The following is a 20,491-nucleotide window of genomic DNA, read 5'->3' as shown; positions in this document are numbered from 1 at the left end:
AAATTCTAATTAACATTTCTACTGGAGAGAAATAAAGAATCAGAATGGCACCTTATTCCAATTTTATCCTGTCAAGTTGAAAATCTCCAGAGCAGAAGTTTTTTGAAATCAAGATTAGAATTTTTTGATTAATATAGAGTTCTCCACCAAAATAAGCTGAAAATATGCATGAACCCCTATACATGAAATGTATGCATGTTATCATCTCTTTCTACCTCTTTCTACTTACAATATTAGAAACACTTTCAAGGGCTAATATTTTATGGATTCTTAATGCTAGATTTTATACCACGAAAACATAGCCTTGCTTCTTTTTCTTCTAAGAAACATATCCCCAAAGAACTAGAAAGAATCTAGACCTGCTACTCTTGGCATAACTAATAAAAAAAATATATTTGGGCAGCCCAGGTGGCTCAACGGTTTAGCACCGCCTTAAGCCCAGGGCCTGATCCTGGAGACCTGGGATCAAGTCCCACATCAGGCTCCATGCATGGAGCCTGCTTCTCTCTCTGCCTGTGTCTCTTCTATGCTCTCTGTCTCTCATTAATAATTTTTTAAAAATTAAAAAAAAAAAACTTGTAAAAAATAATATATATTTATTTTAAAAATTCAACATTTCTGAAATTATAAACAATTTTTATAACTTAATAACAGTATATTGTTAATAAAATAATTATATTTTATTCTTAATATTATATAATTACCAAGTTAACTATTAGTGATATCTAGGATTCATTTCTTTTTTTTTTAATTTAAGATTTTATTTATTTATGAGAGACAGAGAGAGAGAGAGAGAGAGAAAGGCAGAGACACAGGCAGAGGGAGAAGCAGGCTCCATTCAGGGAGCCCGACATGGGACTCGATCCCAGGACCCCGGGATCACGCCCTGGGCTAAAGGCAGGCACTAAACAGCTGAGCCACCTGGGCTGCCCTAGGATTCATTTCTAAATAAAAATATAACATGGACATCACAACCTAATAAATAAATGTAAATAAAGTTTATAAAGATTACTATATAACTCACATTCAGTCCTTACCTTCAGTATTTGTCATTTTATTTTCATGAAAAATCTCAATGTCCTCCTTAGGGGCACCAAATAGAACCAAAGCTTGTGATGTGGCATTATCTTTTAAAAAGAAAACAAAAATTTCAGTGAGCAGTTAATATAAATTTTTTAGTATAATTTTTTAATAAGCAAAATAACGCATAAAACTGTGTTGTAAAAGTATTGTCCTTGCAAAAGCAACTATAACTCAAGTATTAAACCAAAACCCACAGTAGAGTTTATTTAAATGTTTTCTCTGGTACTTTAATTGGGTTAACTAGCTAAAGAAGGTATTCAAAATAGCATTTAGCTATTAAAAGCAAACACTGAGAGGCTGTTCAGTGACATTACCAAAACAATGGAATAGGAGACTCTAGCCTCCATCCTACAACAAAGTTCAATAGTTACATGGCTATGAACAAACAAAAATAGTTCTGAGAGAGCTCAGGATTTTGAATGGATTTCAACAAACTTCAGCAACACAATGGAACAAAAAGCCCATGAATAACCTCACAAAAAGGGAAGGAAGACAGCTTCATTTTGACTGCATCATCCCATCCACCAGGCCAACACTGTTAAGCACCAAGAGGGAATACTCCAGCTTGAAATAGTTCCACTCACTGGAGAAGGGCGAATAAGGTAGGAGAATAGCTTCCCCACTCAAAAAGGGAACTGCATAAAAGACCTGCTCGGTTTCACTTTACTCAGAGGCAGGCAAAGGCAAGAATTGTGGAAATGGCTTCAAACAAGGAAGAAGGGCAAAGGCTACCAATATAGTCCTACAGAGAAAGTGATCACAATTCTCAGTGGCCTGCTTTGTGGAGGACCCTGCGAGCTTCGTCAGCAAAGTCTTCCTTCTAAATTGAAAGAGAGAGAAAGTGTTTCCCAGACAAAAGGAGATGAGGGAGTTTATCACCACCAAACCTGCCTTACAACATATGCTGAAAGGAGCTTTTCAAGCTGAAATGAAGACTTTAATTAATAACATGAAAGTATTTGGAAAAACAAATCAGTAAAAATAAGTATATGTCAATTTCAGAATACTCCAATACTATAACATAGTGGCATGCGAACTGCTTAACTCTAGTATATAGATGAAAGAAATATGAAAAATAGCTATAGCTATAACAACTTACTACTGTATACATAATGTAAAAAAGATGTAAACTGTGACATCAGAAACAAAAAAGAATAAAAAGGTAGAATTTTTGTATACGATTGAGGTAGTTAATTAGCTTAAAGTATATTACCATAACTACAAAATATTTTGTGTAAGCCTTAAGGTAACCACAAAGCAAAACCTATAGTAGATACACAAGAGAAAGAGAAGGGAATCAGAATATACCACTATGGAAAATCATCAATTCATAAGACAGCAAGAAAGGAAAAAATGAACAAAAGAAGGTTAAAATAGACAGCAAACAATCAACAAGATGGTATTATTAAGTCCCTACCTACCAATAGTCATTTTAAATATAAATGGATTAAGTTCTCCAAACAAATGGCATAGAGTGGCTAAATGTATTTTTCTAAAAAGACCCAATCACATACTACTAAAGACTCACTTCAGTTTTACAGACACATAAAGGCTCAAAGTGAAGAGACAGAAAAATATATTCCATGCAAATGTAAAGAGATTAGAGGTAGCTATACTTCTATCAAACAGAACAATCCCATGTAGAGTGCTTGCTTCCACAGCACATATACTAAAATTGGAACAATACAGAGGAGATTACCATGGCCCCTGTGCAAGGCTGACACAAATACAACAGCATGAAAAGAATAAAATACTTGGGAATAAATTTAACCAAAATAATAAAGATTTATGCATTAAAAACTATAAGACACTGATGAAAGAAATTGATGAATATGGATATGGAAAGATATCCAGTGCTCCTGGATCAGCAGAGTAAATTTTGTTAATGTGTCCAATCAAACTCTAACAAAATCCAATGGCATTTCCCATAGAAACAGAAAAAAAAATCCTAAATTCTTATGGGTCCACAAAAAATTCTGCAGAGCCAAAGGAATTATGAGAAGAAAAGAATAAAGCTGGAGGCATCACACTTCATTATTTCAAACTATATTACAAAGCTATAACAATCAAGAATGTGTGGTACTGGCATAAAAGTAGATACAAAAATCAACAGAACAGAACAGAGAACCCAGAAAAAAACCCATGCATATATGATCAACTAATAGTTGACAAAGAAGATGGGACAGTCTCTTCCACAAACGGTGTTAGGCACACCCCAGTCCCACATTCCTTAAAATCCTTGCCTTAAGATCTATCTTAAGGCATGTTATCTATCAGGCATGTTATTTATATCTGTTTGCTTAAATCTCTAGCTAGGGTTTTGTCCTGTTCCTTCATTTGGGATAAACTTCTCTCTCTCCTCATTTTGTCTCCCTCTCCTGTGTCTGTTTCTCTGTGTTAAGAAAGTCAGCTAAATTTTCTGCTCTTGAAAGTAATGACCTTATGAAGAGGAGCTCTTGGAATGACCTGCAGTGCAATGTCTCCTGTTCACCTGGCAATTCAGGAGAGTATCTTATGTGTGGTGCTTATGCCCTACTATTGTGTCTGAGTTACTTTTGCTTTCAGTGCATTTGTCTGCACTGACTCTCTTGCCTGTTGTGGGCTGTCTTTGCTCACTCTGGTGTTAGTGGGACACAAGTAGACCTGCTCGGGGTGGGGGTGGGGCGGCAATGATCATAAGGATACTGGACTTGAGAAAAGAGTGGAAGACATGAATGAGACTCTCAACACAGAGATAAGGAATAAGGTAGCAAAGATAAAGGGCTCAACAAATGAAATGAAAAAAATGCTTGAGGAAATGAATAGTAGGATGAAAGCAGCAGAGGAATGAATTAGTGGCCTACAACACAGAGTACTGGAAAGTAATCAAGCTTAACAAAAGAGAGAAAAATAAATAAATAAACAAAATGAAAATAGATTTAGGGAACTCAGTTACTCCATCAAATATAATTAATAAATTTGTATTTTAGGAGTCTCAGAAGCAAAGAGAGAAAAAGCAGCTGAGAGTTTCTGTGAAGAAATAATAGCTGAGAACATCCCTAATCTGGGAAAGTAAACAGATATCCAGATCCAGAAGCCACAGAGAATTCCCATCAAAATCAGTAAAAGCAGACCCACACCAAGACATAATGCAATTAAACTTACAAAATATAGTGATACAGATAAAATCTTAAGAGCAACAAGACAAAAGAAGTGATTAACTTACAAGAGAAAACATAAGGCCAGCAGGAGATCTTTCAACAGAAAAGTTGCAAGCCAGAAGAGAGTGGCATGATATATTCAAAGTGCTAAATCGTAAAAATCTGTAGCCAAGAATACTCTATCCAGCAAGGCTTCATTCTGAATAGAAGGAAAGACAGAGTTTCACAAACAAAGGGGTTTGTGACCAGTAAACCCACCCTGCAAGACACACTAAAGGGGACTCTTTTCATAGGAAAGAGAGACCAAAGTGACAGTATAAAGGAGGAAACACAAAGCAGTGAAAATGAAAAGTTACTGTAAAAAAATCAGTTAAGGAGCTCATAAAGAAAAGGATATAAAATATGACACCACATACCTAAAACATGGGGAGGATAGTAAAGAATGGTTTCAAATTTTAAGCGATCATCAACTTGATACAGACTGCTATACACAGAGGAGGTATTATACAACCCTAATGGTAACAATATATCAAAAACCACTAATAAACAAGCAAAGAATAAAAAAAAAGAAATCCAAATATATCAATAAAGAAAAAACAACAAACGTGAAAGAGAAAAAGACAAGAAAGTTACTGAGGAAATCTTCAACAAAACCCACAAGTAATAAAATAGTAAGAAATAAATATCAATACTTACTTTGAATGTAAATGGACTAAATGCTCCAATCAAAAGACATGGGGTAAAGACTGGAAAAAAAAATAAGACCCATCTACATGCTATCTACATGAGATTCATTTTAGACCCAAAGACCTCTGCAGATTCAAAGTGAGGGGATGGAGGAAGGCCTGAGTGGCTAAGCCATGGCATGCCTACCTTCAGCTCAGGGCATGATCCCGGGATCCCACATCAGGCTCCCTGCGAGGGGCCTGCTTCTCTGTCTGCTCTATATCTCTGCCTCTCTGTGTCTCGAATGAATGAATGAATGAATGAATGAATGAATAAAATCTTAAAAAAGGGTGAGAGGATGGGGAAATAACTATCATGTAAATGGTGTCAAAACAAAGCTGAGTAGCAATACTTATTTCACCAAAATAGACTTTAAAACAAAGACTGTACCAAGAGACAAAGAAGGATACTATATAATAATAGAGGAGGCAATTCAATAAGAAGATATAACAACTGTAAATGTCTATGAACCCAACATGAGGAATACCCGAATACATAAAACAGTTAATAACAAATATAAAGGAACTATTGATAATAATACAATAATAGTAGGGTACAATAACACCCCACTTACATCAATGGACAGATCATCTAAACAGAAAATCAACAAGAAAACAATGGCTTTGAGAGACATACTGGACAGATGGATTTAACAGATATATTCAGAACTTTCCACCCTAAAACAGCAGAATATAAATTCTTTTGAAGTGTGCATGAACATTCTCCAGAATAGGTCACATATTAGCCAACAAAACCAGCCTGAATAAAATCAAGAATATCGAAGTCATACCATGTATCTTTTCTGACCACAAAGCTATGAATCTAAAAGCCACCCACAAGAAAAAACCTGAAAAAAACCACAAATACCTGAAGGCTACATAATACGTCACTAAACAGTGAATATATGTCAACCAGGAAATAAAAGAAGACATAAAAAAGTACATGGAAACAAATGAAAATGAAAACACAATGGCCCAAAAACCCTTGAGATGCAACAAAAATAGTTCTAAGAGGCAAGTTTAGAGCAATGCAGGACTTTCCTCAAGAAGCAAGAAAAAAAAATCAAACAATCTAAACTTACAAGGTAGTAAAATAACAATAAAACATAAAATCAGCAAAAGGAAGCAAATAATAAACAGCAGAAAGAAAAATGATATAGAACTAAAAAAGAAAAATAGAGCAGATCAATGAAACCAGGAGCTGATTCTTTAAAATATTAGTAAAATTGATAAACCTCTAGCCAGACTTATCAAAAAGAAAAGAGAAAGGACTCAATGTCACAAATGAGAGAGGAGAAATAACAACCAACAACACAGAAAATACAACAGATTATAAGAGATTATTATGAAAATCTACATACCAACCAACTGGACAACCTAGAAGATATAGATAAAATCTCAGAAACATATAAACTACCTAAACTGAAACAAGAAATAGAAAATTTGAATAGACCAATAACCAGTAAAGAAATTAAATCAGTAATTAAAAAACTTCCAACAAAGGTCGACGATCAGATGGCTTCACCAATGTTCTACCAAACATTTAAAGAAGAGTTAATACCTATTCTTCTTAAACTATTCCAAAAAATAGAAAAGAAAGGAACACTTCCAAATTCATTTTATAAGGACAGCATTATCCTGATACCAAAATCACACAGACACCACTAAAAAGGAGAACTATAGGCCAATATTCCTGATGAACATAGACGCAAAAATTGTCAATGAAATACTAGGAAACTAAATTCAACAGTACATTAAAAAAAAATTCTAGGAAACGAAATTCAACGGTACATTAAAAAAAATCCTTCACCACAATCCAAGTGGGATTATTTTTGGGATGCAAGGGAGAAAGGATTAAAACCATATGATCATTTCAATAGATGCAGAAAAAGCATTTGACAAAGCACAACATCCATTCATGATAAAAATTTCTAACAAAGTAGATTTAGAGGGAACACACCTCAACATAATAAAGGCCACATATGAAAAACCTACAGCAAACATCATCCTCAATGGGGAAAACTGAGAGCTTTTCTCCCAACATAAGGAACAATACAAGGATGTCCACTCTTACCACTTTTATTCAACACAGTATTGCAAGTTTTAGCTACAGCAAGTCAGTAAAGTCTCAGGAAAAAATAAAAATGGATGATAAAATCAACGCACAGAAATCTGTTGCATTTCTATACACCAATAAGAAGCAGCAGAAAGAGAAACAATCCCATTTATAAGTGCATGAAAAACAAAGGCAGTAACTTCTTTTATTTGGCTGTGGCAACGTTTTTCTACATATTTCTTCTGAGGAAAGAAAAAGAAAAGCAAAAAATAAACTATTGTGACTACATCAAAAATAAAAAAAAAAAAGCTCTGCACAGCAAAGGAAAGAATCAACAAACTAAAAGGAAACCACTGAATGGGGGAAGATATTTGTAAATGACATATCTGGTAAAGGGTTAGTATGCAAAATATATAAAACTCAACAACCAAAAAATAAATTACCCAAATAAAAAAATGGACAGAATACATGAAAATATTTCTCCAAAGAAGACATACAGATGGCCAACAGACATATGAAAGATGTTCAACATCAATGATAATCAGTGAAATGCAAATCAAAGCTAGAGTAAGATATCCCCTCACACCTGTCTAAATGGCTAATTAAAAAAAGGTGGGGGCGGGGGGACGCCTGGGTGGCTCAGTGGCTGAGTGTCTGCCTTTGGCTCAAGGTGTAATCCTAGAGTCCGAGGATCTAGTCCCACATCCGGCTCCCCACAGGGAGCCTGCTTCTCCCTCTGCCTATGTCTCTTCCTCTCTGTGTGTCTTTCATGAATAAAATCTTAAAAACAAAATAAAAAACACAAGAAACAAGAGGTGTTGGTGAAGATATGGAGAAAAAGGAACCCTTGTGCACTGCTGGTAGGAATGCAAACTGACGCAGCCACTGTAGGAAACAGTATGGAGGTTCCTCAAAAAGTTAAAAATAGAATACCCTACAATCCAGTAATCTCACTACTGAGAATTTACCCAAAGAATACAAAAACACTAATTTAAAGGAATACATGCACTGCTCTGCTTATAGCATTTTTTATATAGTCAAGATATGGAAGCAGCCCAATTGTCCATCAAATCAATGGATAAAGAAGATGTGGTATACATTCAGCCATAAATACCATTACTTTATTATAATACTATACAGCCATATAAATAATGAAATCTTGCCATTTGCAACAACATGGATGGAGCCAGAGAGCATAATGCTAAGGAAATAAATCAGTCACAAAAAGACAAATATTGTAAGATTTCCCTCATGTGTAATTTAAGAAACAAAACAAATGACAGAAGGAAAAAGAGAGAGAGACAAAGAAACAGACTCTCAATTATGGAGAACAAACTGATGGTTACCAGAGAAGATGGGGGCGGGAGCATTAAATAGGTGATGGAGATTAAGGAGGGCACTTGTGATGAGAACCAGGTGATGCATGGACCTGCTGAATCACTATATTGTACACCTGAAACTAATATAACACTGTAAATGAAAGTTACACTTCAATAAAAATAAACCAAGAAAGATTTATCAAGGAAGGAAGGAAGGAAACAAGCTAGGAAAACTAGATATTCATATGCAAAGGAATGACACCAGACACCTTCTTTACACAACTCAGGAAAAATTAACTTGGAATGGATTAAACACTAATATGTAAGATCTGAAACCATATAAACTCCTAAAAGAAAATATGTGAAAAAGATTCCTTGACATTGGAATTAACATTGTCTAAGGGTTATTTCAATATGACAAAAACCAAAAGCACAAGCAACTAAAACTTAAATTAGTAAGTGGAACTACATCAATCTTAAAAGCTTCTGCACAGCAAAAGAAATAACAATGAAAAAGTCAACCTATAGAATGGGAGGAAATACTTGCAAAACATCTATCTGGTAAGTCATTACTATCCAAAATATATAGGGAAGTCATACAATTCAATAGCATAAAAAAATCCAATTTTAAAATGGCAAAGACCCTGAGTAGACATTGTTCCAAAGAAGACATACAAATGGACAAGTGCATGACAAGGTATTCAATAGTACTAATCATCAGGGAAATATAAATCAAAACCACCATGAGCTATTACCTCATATCTGTTATAGTGGTTATTATCAAAAAGACAAGAGGTATCAAATGTAGAGATAAAAGGAAATCCTAATGCACTGTTGGTGCAAACATAAATTTATACTGTATAGCCATTACAGAAAATATTACCAAGAAATGAAAACAGAACTTCATGTGATACAGTAATCCCATTTCTGTGTATATATCTAAAGGATATATGTATGTGTTGATAGGTATTTATACATGTAATTAGGACCCATTAAGTTTGGAAAGAGGAATGTAGAGACAAATGAGAAATCTTGTATTTTATTTCGCAATTTCTGAAGTGCTTAAAAATTCTCAAATATATTTGACAGTTTCTTATAAAGTTAAACATGTCTACTCTATGATGTAAAAAGAGTGCTAAACTTTAACTCATGGTAAATGAGAGTGTAGGTCCATAAAAAAATTACTTGAGAATATGTTAATAGCTTTACTCCTAACAGTACAAATTGGAAACAACCTAAATGTCCATCATTAGAAAATTAAATTTCAAAACATACAGTGTAGTCACACAAGAATATAACGCTAAGCAGTAAAAAAAATATATATATGAACCACTAATACACAGAATAACACTGGTAAGTCTCAAAAATACATTGAGCAAAAATAATCAGAACAACAAAATGGATATTTCATAATTCCATCATTTGAGATTAAAAAAACTAAACTAAACTGTGATAGGTAACGAACAGTGGTTGCCTAAGGTAGGTGAGAAACTTTCTAGGGTAATGAAAATCTTTTTTATCCAAAAATGGGCAGTGGTTCTATATTTACCAAGTATACATTTATCAAAATACATTAAATTACAAATTTAAAGCCTGAGCATTTCATTATATGCAAATTATGAAATAGGAAATATGGGATCCCTGGGTTGCTCAGTGGTTTAGCGCCTGCCTTAGGCCCAGGGCGTGATCCTGGAGTCCCAGGATCGAATAGGCAAAAGGAAATTCATAGCAAAAATATGCAAAACATAAGAGATACAAGTGTTGAAAAAGTTAAAATATGATAGAAGATAGCGCTAGCCAAATAACACTAATATATATGAATGATCTAAATTTATCCAAAGAGTAACCATATAAGAATTATACTGAAAAAAATGTAAACATATACCGTTTTTACTGAGAAAGAAAAAAAAATTTGAAAGAATCATAAAGGAATGTTTCTGCATAAAATTGCACACGATGACTTTAAGACAAAAATTATTACTAGAAATAAAGGACATTTTATAATGGTAAGAGGGTCAATCTATCACGAAGCTACAACAATTATAAACATATATAACCTAACAACAGAGCCTCAAAATGAAGTAAAAGCTGACATAACTGAAGGAAGAAATAGACAATTCAACAACAGTGGGAGACTTCAACTGCCCAATTTAAATAACAGATGAAACGACTAGACAGAAGATAGACAAGTAAACAGTAGTTTTGAAAACGTGATAAACCAACTAGACCTAAGAAACAACTGTATAAATATTTCACTAAGAGCAGAAAACACATTTTTCTCAAGTGCATATAGAACATCCTCGATAAAAGCACATATTATGCCATAAATAAGTTTCAATACATTTGAATAAGTGATGAAATCTTACAAAGTCTATCTTCTTTGACTACAATGTCCAAAATAGAAATCTGTAACCAAAGGAAATTTGGGAAATTTTCAAATATGTGAACTGTAAATAAATTATGGGTCAAAAAAATAAATCACAAGGGAAATGATAAAATACTTTGACATAAATGAAAACAAAAAGAAAATGCAACTAAACATATAACTTTTACACATATAGTAAAAAATAAGTAAAGTCAATAGAGGGAAATACGTAGCTATATATGTCTATATGAAAAAAAAAAGAACTTGAATTAATAGTCTTATGTCACATCCTAAGAAAAAAAAAGAGCAAACTAAATCCAAGGAGAAAGAAAAAATATTAGGAGATAAACCCTTACAAAATACCAGCCAAATCCAAACTATATCCAACAATATAAAAAAGGATTATACACCATATCCAAGTGAGATTTATCCTAGAAATGTTCCAACATATGAAAATCAATGAATGCAATATACTATATTAACAGAATAAAGGGAAGAAACCACACAAGCATTTCAATAGATGCAGATTCATGGTAAAAACACACACAAAAAAATAGGAATAGAGAGAAACTTCTTCAACAGGATAAAGAATCTTTGTGAAAAATCCACAGTTAACCACACTTTATAGTAAAAAATAAATTTTCCCCTGAGATCAGGAAAAAAGACAAGCATATCTACATTCTGCCACTTCTTTTCAATATTGTTCCAGAGATTTTTAGTCACAATAACTACACACACAAAAAAAATGAAATAAACAGCATCAAAAAGATGCTGTTTGGGAATAAAGTTAACAAGTGCAAGACTTCTTCACAAAAATCTACAAATCATTATTTGCAAAAAAAAAAAAAAAAAAAATTAATGCCTAAGTAAATACAATGATACCCTGATAAGTATTCTCAAAGACATAATCTTGTTAAGATGCCAAAATCCCTACAATTGATGTATAGATTCAATGTAATTCCTATCAAATTCCAGCAGGCTTCCCCTCCCTCCCCCGCCCCCGAAATTGTCAAACTGATCCTAACATTCGTGGAAATGCAAGAGACTCAGATTAGCTAAAAAGAACAGTGTTGGAGAAATCACACTTCTGGTTTTAAAAATTACTACAAAGCTATAATATACAGTGTGGTACTGCATAAAAGTGGACACATAGCTCAGTGGAGTAGAATTTAGATTCATGAAATATTTTGGTATACGTGCTGCTGAAGCGAACATGAGATTCATGAAATAAACCCATTATTTGTGGTCTGTTGATTTTTACAAGGGTGCCAAGACTATTCAATGAGGGAAAAAAAAGTCTTTTTTTTTCAACATATGGTACTAGGACTACTGGAGATATACATACAAAAGAAAGAATTTTGACTCCTACTATAAATCATACTCAGGAATTAACTCAAAATGCATCATAAACTTACGTGCAAGAGCTAATACTATAAAACTCTTAGAAGAAAACAGATGTAAATATTTGTAATCTTGGATTAGGCAATAATTTCTTTAATGTGTTATCAAAGGAACAAGCAATTTTAAGAAAGCAGACCAATTGGCTTCATCTAATAAAATTTTTGTCCTACAGAGGACACTATCAAGAAAATGAAAATACAACCCCTACCATGGGTGAAAATATTTGCAAATCAGGGATGCCTGGTTGACTCAGTGGTTGTGTGATCCCAGGGGTCCTGGGATGGAGTCCCTCTGCCTATGTCTCTGCCTCTCTATCTCTGTGTCTGTCATGAATTAATAAAATCTTAAAAAAAAAAAAAAAGGGAGGAAAACATTTACAAATCATGTACTGGTAAAAATCTAGTGTCTGAAATACATACATAAAGAATTCCTGCAACTCAAGAATAAAAAAAGAAAAGACAACTCAATTTAAAAATTGCAATAGATTTAAACAGACATTTCTCCAAAGATAGACAAATGCACACTTAAAGATCTTCCCATGACAAGTCATTAGAGAAATGCAAACCAAAACCACAATGAAACGTCACTTCAGGGATCCCTGGATGGCGCAGCGGTTTAGCGCCTGCCTTTGGCCCAGGGCACGATCCTGGAGACCCGGGATCGAATCCCACGTCGGGCTCCCGGTGCATGGAGCCTGCTTCTCCCTCTGCCTGGGTCTCTGCCTCTCTCTCTCTCTCTCTCTCTCTCTCTGTGTGTGACTATCATAAATAAATAAAAAATTAAAAAAAAAAAAAGAAACGTCACTTCACAGCCGCTAGGGATGGCTATAATAATTTTAAAAAACAACCAAAAACAAAAACAAAACCCAGACTATAACAGGCTTTGACAAGGGAAAAACTGGAATCCTCACATACTATTTGGAATGTAAAATACTGTAGCTGCTACGGGGGAAAAAAAAATGGCAATTACTCAGAAAGTTAAACATCAAGTTACCAAATGACCCAGCAATTCCAGTCCTATGTGTATACCCAACAGGAATAAAAACATATGCCCCCATAAAAACTTGTACTCAAATACTAAGAACGTTATTCATGAGAGCCCCAAAGAGGAAACACAAATATCCATCTAGTGACGAATGTATAAACAATATGTGGAATATGCATACAACGTAATACTATTCAGCCATAAAATTGAACCTTGAAATTCCAAAACCAGAAGTTTTTCTAGTTTAATAGAAGACAGACGCACAAAGCCAACTATTCCACAGATTCTTTCATATGCAATGTCCAGAACGGTGTTCCATCCGGCCTCTCCCAGCTTTCCTGGGCAAATAAATCCTGGCTGTGAGGGCATTTCTGTTACCTCTGAAATCCTGAGATAAATACTGAAAGAAACGACCACAGGGCTTATGCTGAGTGACGGCACCGAGAGGGGCGCGGAAAGCTGACAGGCCGTGCCACACAGGGCTCCAGCAGTCGGCAAACGCCCTGAGGCGGCCGCCATTGCTCGCGGCTGCTCCGGTCCCTGAAAGCGGGGCGCGGGTGCTGCCGGGAGCCCCGCCCACAATTTGTCCGGGAAGTCACGTGGGGCTGAGAGGCCCTTGTACAGGGCTTTGCGCTTGCGCGACTCCGCTGTGCTTGGCTTGGGGCGGCCGCTGTGGTCCAAGGGGTCCCTGGGCAGCATCTGCCGGTTGCCAACCATGCAGTTGGGGGAGGCTTGGCCTCCACTCAGGTCAGCAGTAAAGCAAAGGACTCCTTGAGGAGCAATAGGCCTTCACGATACACATGGAAGTGCCAGCCACCTGGGACTCCTCGAACACGTGGCCCTCCTTCCTGTTGAAGACACTGTAGAGGCCGCCAGCCAGTTCCTCCAGCCGCTGAAGCTCCGCCGGGTGGATAGGCTGGTGCCGGCTGTCCGTGTGCTGCAGCAAAGACGGTGCCACCGGTGGGGTGGTCGGGATGGTGTCCTTGTACAGAGCCACATCGTAGAAGTCAAAGCCCACGCCTCGCACGTTCTCCTGGCATGGCAGCCCCACTGGCATCCAGCCACCGTGGTCTCCTTTTCTTTGCCAAGGTACTGTACAGTTCTGGTGATGTTGAAGATGTTGGGCCAATGCCATCAGGCCAAGAACACCAACCGGAACCTGTGGGTCTAGGCAGGGTACCGCTACTTCAATTACTGGCGGCGCCACACCTCAACCCGATTGCTGTCCTCTGCCAGGTGGTCCGGGAGGGGCCACACCTTCAGGTACAGCAGAGTGTATCTATTTGGAGCTTTGGGATAGGCAGAGCACCTTTGACTCTAGGTCGGATTTCTTGATGAGAATGCAGGTGTGGTCCTTCCTCCTCCAGGTTCTTTAGGCAGGTCCCCAAACGCAGCTAGCTCACTGGCACTCGCGATTGGGTGCTCCCAGGACTCACTGTTCAATGATGCACTGTGCCGTGGGGTCCGTCTTGGCTAGCTGCCTCGGCCCTCCACCAGCCTGGGCAGGTCTGCAGGGTTCTTGGCCTCCACTGCGAAGGTGATGACAGGCCTTACACTGAACTTCATCAACTGCATGTTGTGGGTGTCCTCCAGGGTGGTTGTGGTACCCGTTTTCAGCAGAAAGTAATCAACACACACCAGTCCTGTGATATCCCTACCAAGGCACATAGGGGCTGGGTGGATGGGGAATAAAGAGTGGCTGGTAATGGTATAGGGCTTCTCTTAGGGGTTATGCAAGTATTCTAGAATTAAATACCATTGATAGTCACGCAACTTTGTGATTATATTAAAAACACTGAATTGTACACTTTAAAGAGGTGAATTTTATGATATGTGAGTATAAGTTTTTAAAAGTTAAACAGTATTACACAGAACAGTTGAGTAAATCTCTGCTTCAAATGGGTCTGATTTGACAGTCTAATCCATTTTATTTTATCTATGATATCTCACGGGAAATTTGTAATTTTAAATAATTATAATAAACAAAATTATTTAAATTATATTTAAATATTTAAAATACATTTATATTTAATGATTTTAATATATTTCAATATATGATAAATTATATATTTATTTTATATATTATGTAAATATAATAATTTAAATATTTTAATATATTTAATATGTAATTAAATTATATATTTAAATAATTATATTAGAAAAGATCTAAAAAATAGTTATCTCAGCATCCAAATTAAGAATATGTGGAAAAACAAACCCAAAGAAAGTAGAAGGAAGAGAAGCTGTAATAATATCTGAAATTATTAAAATAGAAAACAGACCAACAACAACAACAAACTCTAGAGATAATTAAAAAGATCAGAAATTACCACTTTGAAAAGTTTCGCACAAATTGAACACATCTGGCAAAACTGATCAACAAGGCAGAAGAAACAGAAAAAAAATACAATATTATGAATATAAAGGAGGAATAACTGCATGTAGAGAGATATAAAAGGAAAAGGTATTAGCAGTGTTGTGTCAATATATTTAAGATTTAACCAAATGAACAAATTCTTAAAAGAAAAAACTGTAACTTGCCAATAGTAAATTAAGAATAAACAGAAAGCCTAAGTAGTCCTATAACCAATAACTTATATCAAGTGTTTCTCTAAAAATTAAGACATAAGTTCACCAAAACATTTAAGAAAATTAATTAAAATATATTTTTTTCAGAGAATAGAAAATGAAGAAACATTCTTCCAATCCAGTTGTGAAGTTATAAATACCCTGCTAACAAAACTGGACTAAAAAAAAGGTAAGTAAACAAATTTAGGGACCAATGTTATTCCAGAGCATAGATGCAAAAATCCTAAACAAATGACTATTAAATCCAGCAATATATTAAAAAAAATTTTTACAGTAAGTTAATTTTGTCCCATGAATGAAAAGTTTAACAATTGAAAATCTGTTTATGCAACTCATTAAATTTAAAGGTTAAAGAAGAAAAATTTTAATCACAGAAAAATTTCAGTAGGTATAGAAAAAACATTCATAAAATTCAATACATGTTCATAATTTATAGTACATTATAAAGATAATCTCAAAATACCATTATGTTTAATGGTGAAACATTAAAAATCTCATTTTAAAAATCAGGAGCAAGGAATCCCTGGGTGGTGCAGTGGTTTGGCGCCTGCCTTTGGCCCAGGGCGCAATCCTGGAGACCTGGGATTGAATCCCACATCGGGCTCCCAGTGCATGGAGCCTGCTTCTCCCTCTGCCCGTGTCTCTGCCTCTCTCTCATTCTCTCTGTGTGACTATCATAAATAAATAAAAATTTAAAAATTAAAAAAAAAATAAAAATCAGGAACAAGAAGATAAATGTTCATATTTTTATTGTTTCATTTAACAGAGTTCTAAAGGATCTAGATTAAGCAATAGAAGAGAGAAAGTAATAAAATTATAATGGGAAGAAAGTGTAAAAACAAATCTCATTATTTTGAGATGATCTAAGTTATTAGTGAATTAATAAGAGTTAAAATTGTAATATGATTAAACATATAAAACTATATATATATATATATAGCATTAGTTTTATGTATAATACACAATGCTAAATGTGTTTTAGGAGAGGTGAGAAAACCCAGGGTTCTATTTCTTAATGTTGGTTATTAGTGCACAGATACTCGTTTTTATCAATATTCTTCATACTTTACATATTTATTACAGATATTTTTTTAATTTTTATTTATTTATGATAGTCACACAGAGAGAGAGAGAGGCAGAGACATAGGCAGAGGGAGAAGCAGGCTCCATGCACCGGGAGCCCGATGTGGGATTTGATCCCGGGTCTCCAGGATCGCGCCCTGGGCCAAAGGCAGGCGCCAAACAGCTGCACCACCCAGGGATCCCCTATTACAGATATTTTTAGCGTATGAAATATTTCCTATTCCAACAAATAAGGCACTAATTTGTAAAAAAAAAAAAAAAAAAGTAGTACAGCCTCTGCCTGTAATATGGAAAAGAGACATTGTGAAATACAATAAATAGAAAAACTAATGCAGTATCAATATTATAATTCAAATAAATATGTGATACTGCCATGAAATGCAGTTTTGTGTTTACTAAAAATATTGCCTAAAAAAATCACATTACCTGCAATAAGTTTGTAAAAAGGTACTGTTAATTATAGTAGAAATTATTCTCCCAGAGCTATTTGTAAATATGAGTCATCTGAAAAACTGTTGGTCAGCATGCTCTAATATATGGCTGTGATGATACAGAACAGTTTGGAAACATTTGATAATTTGTTTAATTATTTCAGCTGAGAGCACAGAACAATTATCCAATTTTCTATGTTTATAGTATAAGAATTTTGATATGACCATAGTAGTTTCATGATGATTGACACAACATAAGAAAAAGATTTATTTTTGATGTTAAGAAAAGTTTTATGCTGAATATCATCTTGTAGAAGTTAATAAATAAGACCTCACACTGTGTTCTTGTGATATTAATGACAGAGTTAATGACAAACATTTTCAAAGGTTGGTACATAATTAGGTTCAGTACATCATTCAGTAAAGCTTGCTTTGGGCTTAAAAGTTTGAAATTTGCCAAGACAGCAATAAATACTGAGGTCTGATAAATTTCTGTAGTTTGAACATAGACATCTCAATGCTTTGTTTGATGAGCTGAATGTATTTTATAGGGGTTGGCTGGTTTACACAGAGGATGGGGAGCTTAATAATGGTATGACGCCAAAGAGATAGAAGGTAATTTTAACTGGTAATCAGTATTTATGCCAGCATTACGAATATTAGTTCTAATGTCATTTAATTACAAAATTCTAAACTTATTAACCAAGCAGATACCAAAAACAATTTGTCATATTATTTTCCAACTCCTATGCATGTACAGAAATAATCTATATCATAGAATACTCATATTCTATCAAATAATGTGGTATGTGGTTATATTTGTGTTGTCCATTATATAGACTAAATACAGGTGGCCTGCCTTTTTTAATATGATTAACTTTCTCCTGATGTACCACACATAGGATTTTTTGGCTGGCAAACCAGTGTAGACTGGTCAAGTTCTATTACAATACAAAATATAGACTTTATCAGGTCTTTCAAAGAGAAACTATCAGCTTGGATCTCAAAAGTCTTGAAACAAATAAGTTTTTAATTAACACTATAATCCAAAATGTTTAAAAAGTTCTTTTCAACTATTTAAACAAAAGATATGTACAAGTGTGATTTGATTATCTTCTTTCCAAATTGTGTCTTTGGGAAAATTGTTTTAAATGAATGACCTGGCCCATATTTCTTTTTTTTTTTTAAGATTTTATTTATTTATTCATGATAGACATAGAGAGAGAGAGAGAGAGAGGCAGAGACAGAGGCAGAGGGAGAAGCAGGCTCCACGCCGGGAGCCCAATGTGGGACTCGATCCCGGGACTCCAGGACCGCGCCCTGGGCCAAAGGCAGGCGCTAAACCACTGAGCCACCCAGGGATTCCCCCCACCCCCGGCCCATATTTCTAATATGAGATTAAAATCAATTTCCAAAACAAAATTTTTTGCTTAAACTGCAATACATAAGCTCTGTGACAATTAAATGCCATGATTTTTCTCAACTAATATTGGTAGAGTGAATAAAGAGCTAAAAACCAAAGTTATTGAAATACTGTGAAAGTAAATGTGGTGATGAGTACTAAAATCCTACCCAAGATTGGTAATCCTATATGAAATCCCTTGTGTAATATCCTCAACCATGTTTGAAATTACTAAATGATTGCTTTCTTTTGTAACCCCAAATAAAATTGTGGTAGCTGGATTAAAATAATGGTCCCAATAGGTTTTTCCTCCCAGTATTCACTTCCTTTCAGTGTGACTTTGCAGCATTCATCACCAAAAAATGGTGGTGAACTTTAGCTTTAACCCATATCATTGACTCTGGGCTGATCCTGTGACGTGACCTGCTTTGGCCAATAAAATAAAATAAATTATAGTGTGCCAGTTTTGAACCTTGCCCTCAAGAAGCCTTGTGAGCTTCTGTTCCTCCTCTCAAGCCATGAGATCAAAGCTGCTGGAGGACTATGAGAGACACCATGCAGAGATGAATCAGCCCAGTTTTCCCAGCCATAGGCCTGTGAAAGATCAAACCCCAAATGAATGAAATTAGTAGTGGTGATTAGTTGACCTGTGGTTTATGCAGATACATGAGTGAGCCATCCTGAGCCCACCTGAGATTAGCAGAACTATCCAGCATACTCCTGCATAAGTGAACTAAAATGAATGTTTATAATGCTATATGCACCTGCATTTTTTGGTTGGTTATTATGTAGCATTCATGCAACAATGGATAACTTGACTATCAATGAACTACAAAGACTTGTTCCCAGTACTCAAGGCAAAATTCTATACCAAGGATTGGCAAATGTTTTCTATAAAGGACCAGATAGTAAAAAATTTAGGTTTTGTGGGCCACATGCAATCTCTGTTGCATATTCCTCTTTCCTTTTTTCTTTTGTTTTTGCTTCTGTTTTCCTTTTTATTACAATGCTTTACAAATATAAAACCATTTTTAGCATTGAGGCTGTAGAAAAAGGGCTGCTGTTCAAATTTGGCCCATGGGCTATAATTTGCTGACCTCTGCTCTATATCATGCAAAGACATCAATGCAAAGTCAGAATGCAAAGTAATGAAATAAATCTAATACAATTTTAAAGATAGAGTTATCAAAGTATTTTTCATTATTAATTTTGTGTTTATCTTCAATGGGTGCTGGTATAATTTTCATACCTAGCTGTTGTTATCAACCAGACAATTTTAAGCAATCAGTGGAGTAGAGTTGAGATATATGTGATTGGCTCACATGAGCCAGTAAGAGCTGTCTCTGCTGTACTACTTATATATTATATTGCCTATACTTTAGTTCAGTGGTAATTATAAAATAAATTGATTATAATCCAGACAAGGGTTTTCCTTAAACTGATTATTCCTTTCACTTACCTCACCTTCCTGGTCCCAGTAAAGTTTGGTTGTGTAACCCTTTGTCCTGGAGAAGACTACCATCTTTGCAGCTATCTTCTATGATTTATTTAATTGCATTTACCAATGACCTAGTTTCAAAGAAAATCACTTAATGATAAACTTACTTTTCTTGGCTTGATCACCTCCAATGTGAGAACAGGAAATTGTCTTATTTTCAGGCATGGTTATTTATAATATTTTGAAACCTAATTAGAAAGAAAAATATTTAAATGTTATGAATCAAAAGTAGTATACATTTAATTAGACTAAAATTGTCCATTTAAGAATTGATCATTCTACTTCTCGATATAAATATATAAAAATCAATACTAAATTATGTTAAAAATGTAAGGAAATCTGACAGTATACTCTTCTATACTCTTCCAATGAGAACTATTATGATCCTCTTGGGGAACACCAACTATAAAAGTCC

General features: G+C 35.0%; 1 protein-coding gene, 1 long non-coding RNA gene and 1 other non-coding gene across 12 annotated transcripts in view; 2 read left to right on the top strand and 1 right to left on the bottom strand.

The window, feature by feature from the left end:
* CCDC178 (coiled-coil domain containing 178) overlaps positions 1-20,491 on the bottom strand; it is a 426,023-nt gene that overhangs the window by 382,197 nt on the left and 23,335 nt on the right. For all 10 annotated transcript variants that reach the window (XR_007412090.1, XR_007412089.1, XM_025429202.3 and 7 more), the window contains 2 exons: positions 20,184-20,264; positions 1,038-1,127 (listed from right to left, as the gene is read on the bottom strand). Coding sequence is in view for 8 of the 10 variants with exons in the window: in XM_025429202.3 (XP_025284987.1) it covers positions 1,038-1,127; positions 20,184-20,241 (148 nt within the window). In the remaining 2 variants the exon portion in view is untranslated. The remainder of the gene's footprint in view (positions 1-1,037; positions 1,128-20,183; positions 20,265-20,491) is intronic.
* LOC112649034 (U6 spliceosomal RNA) lies at positions 2,729-2,839 on the top strand. The gene has a single exon (XR_003129453.1). It is a non-coding gene; the product is annotated as a U6 spliceosomal RNA (small nuclear RNA).
* LOC112647897 (uncharacterized) overlaps positions 13,671-20,491 on the top strand; it is a 77,404-nt gene continuing 70,583 nt past the window's right edge. Inside the window, exons 1-2 of the long non-coding RNA XR_003128557.2 lie at positions 13,671-14,162; positions 15,750-15,831. This is a non-coding gene — a long non-coding RNA (uncharacterized LOC112647897). The remainder of the gene's footprint in view (positions 14,163-15,749; positions 15,832-20,491) is intronic.

This window comes from Canis lupus, chromosome 7 (assembly GCF_003254725.2).
Source record: "Canis lupus dingo isolate Sandy chromosome 7, ASM325472v2, whole genome shotgun sequence".
NCBI lineage: Eukaryota > Metazoa > Chordata > Mammalia > Carnivora > Canidae > Canis > Canis lupus.
The sequence above is the reverse complement of the archived record's forward strand: the minus strand, read 5'-3'. Positions and strand labels throughout refer to the sequence as shown.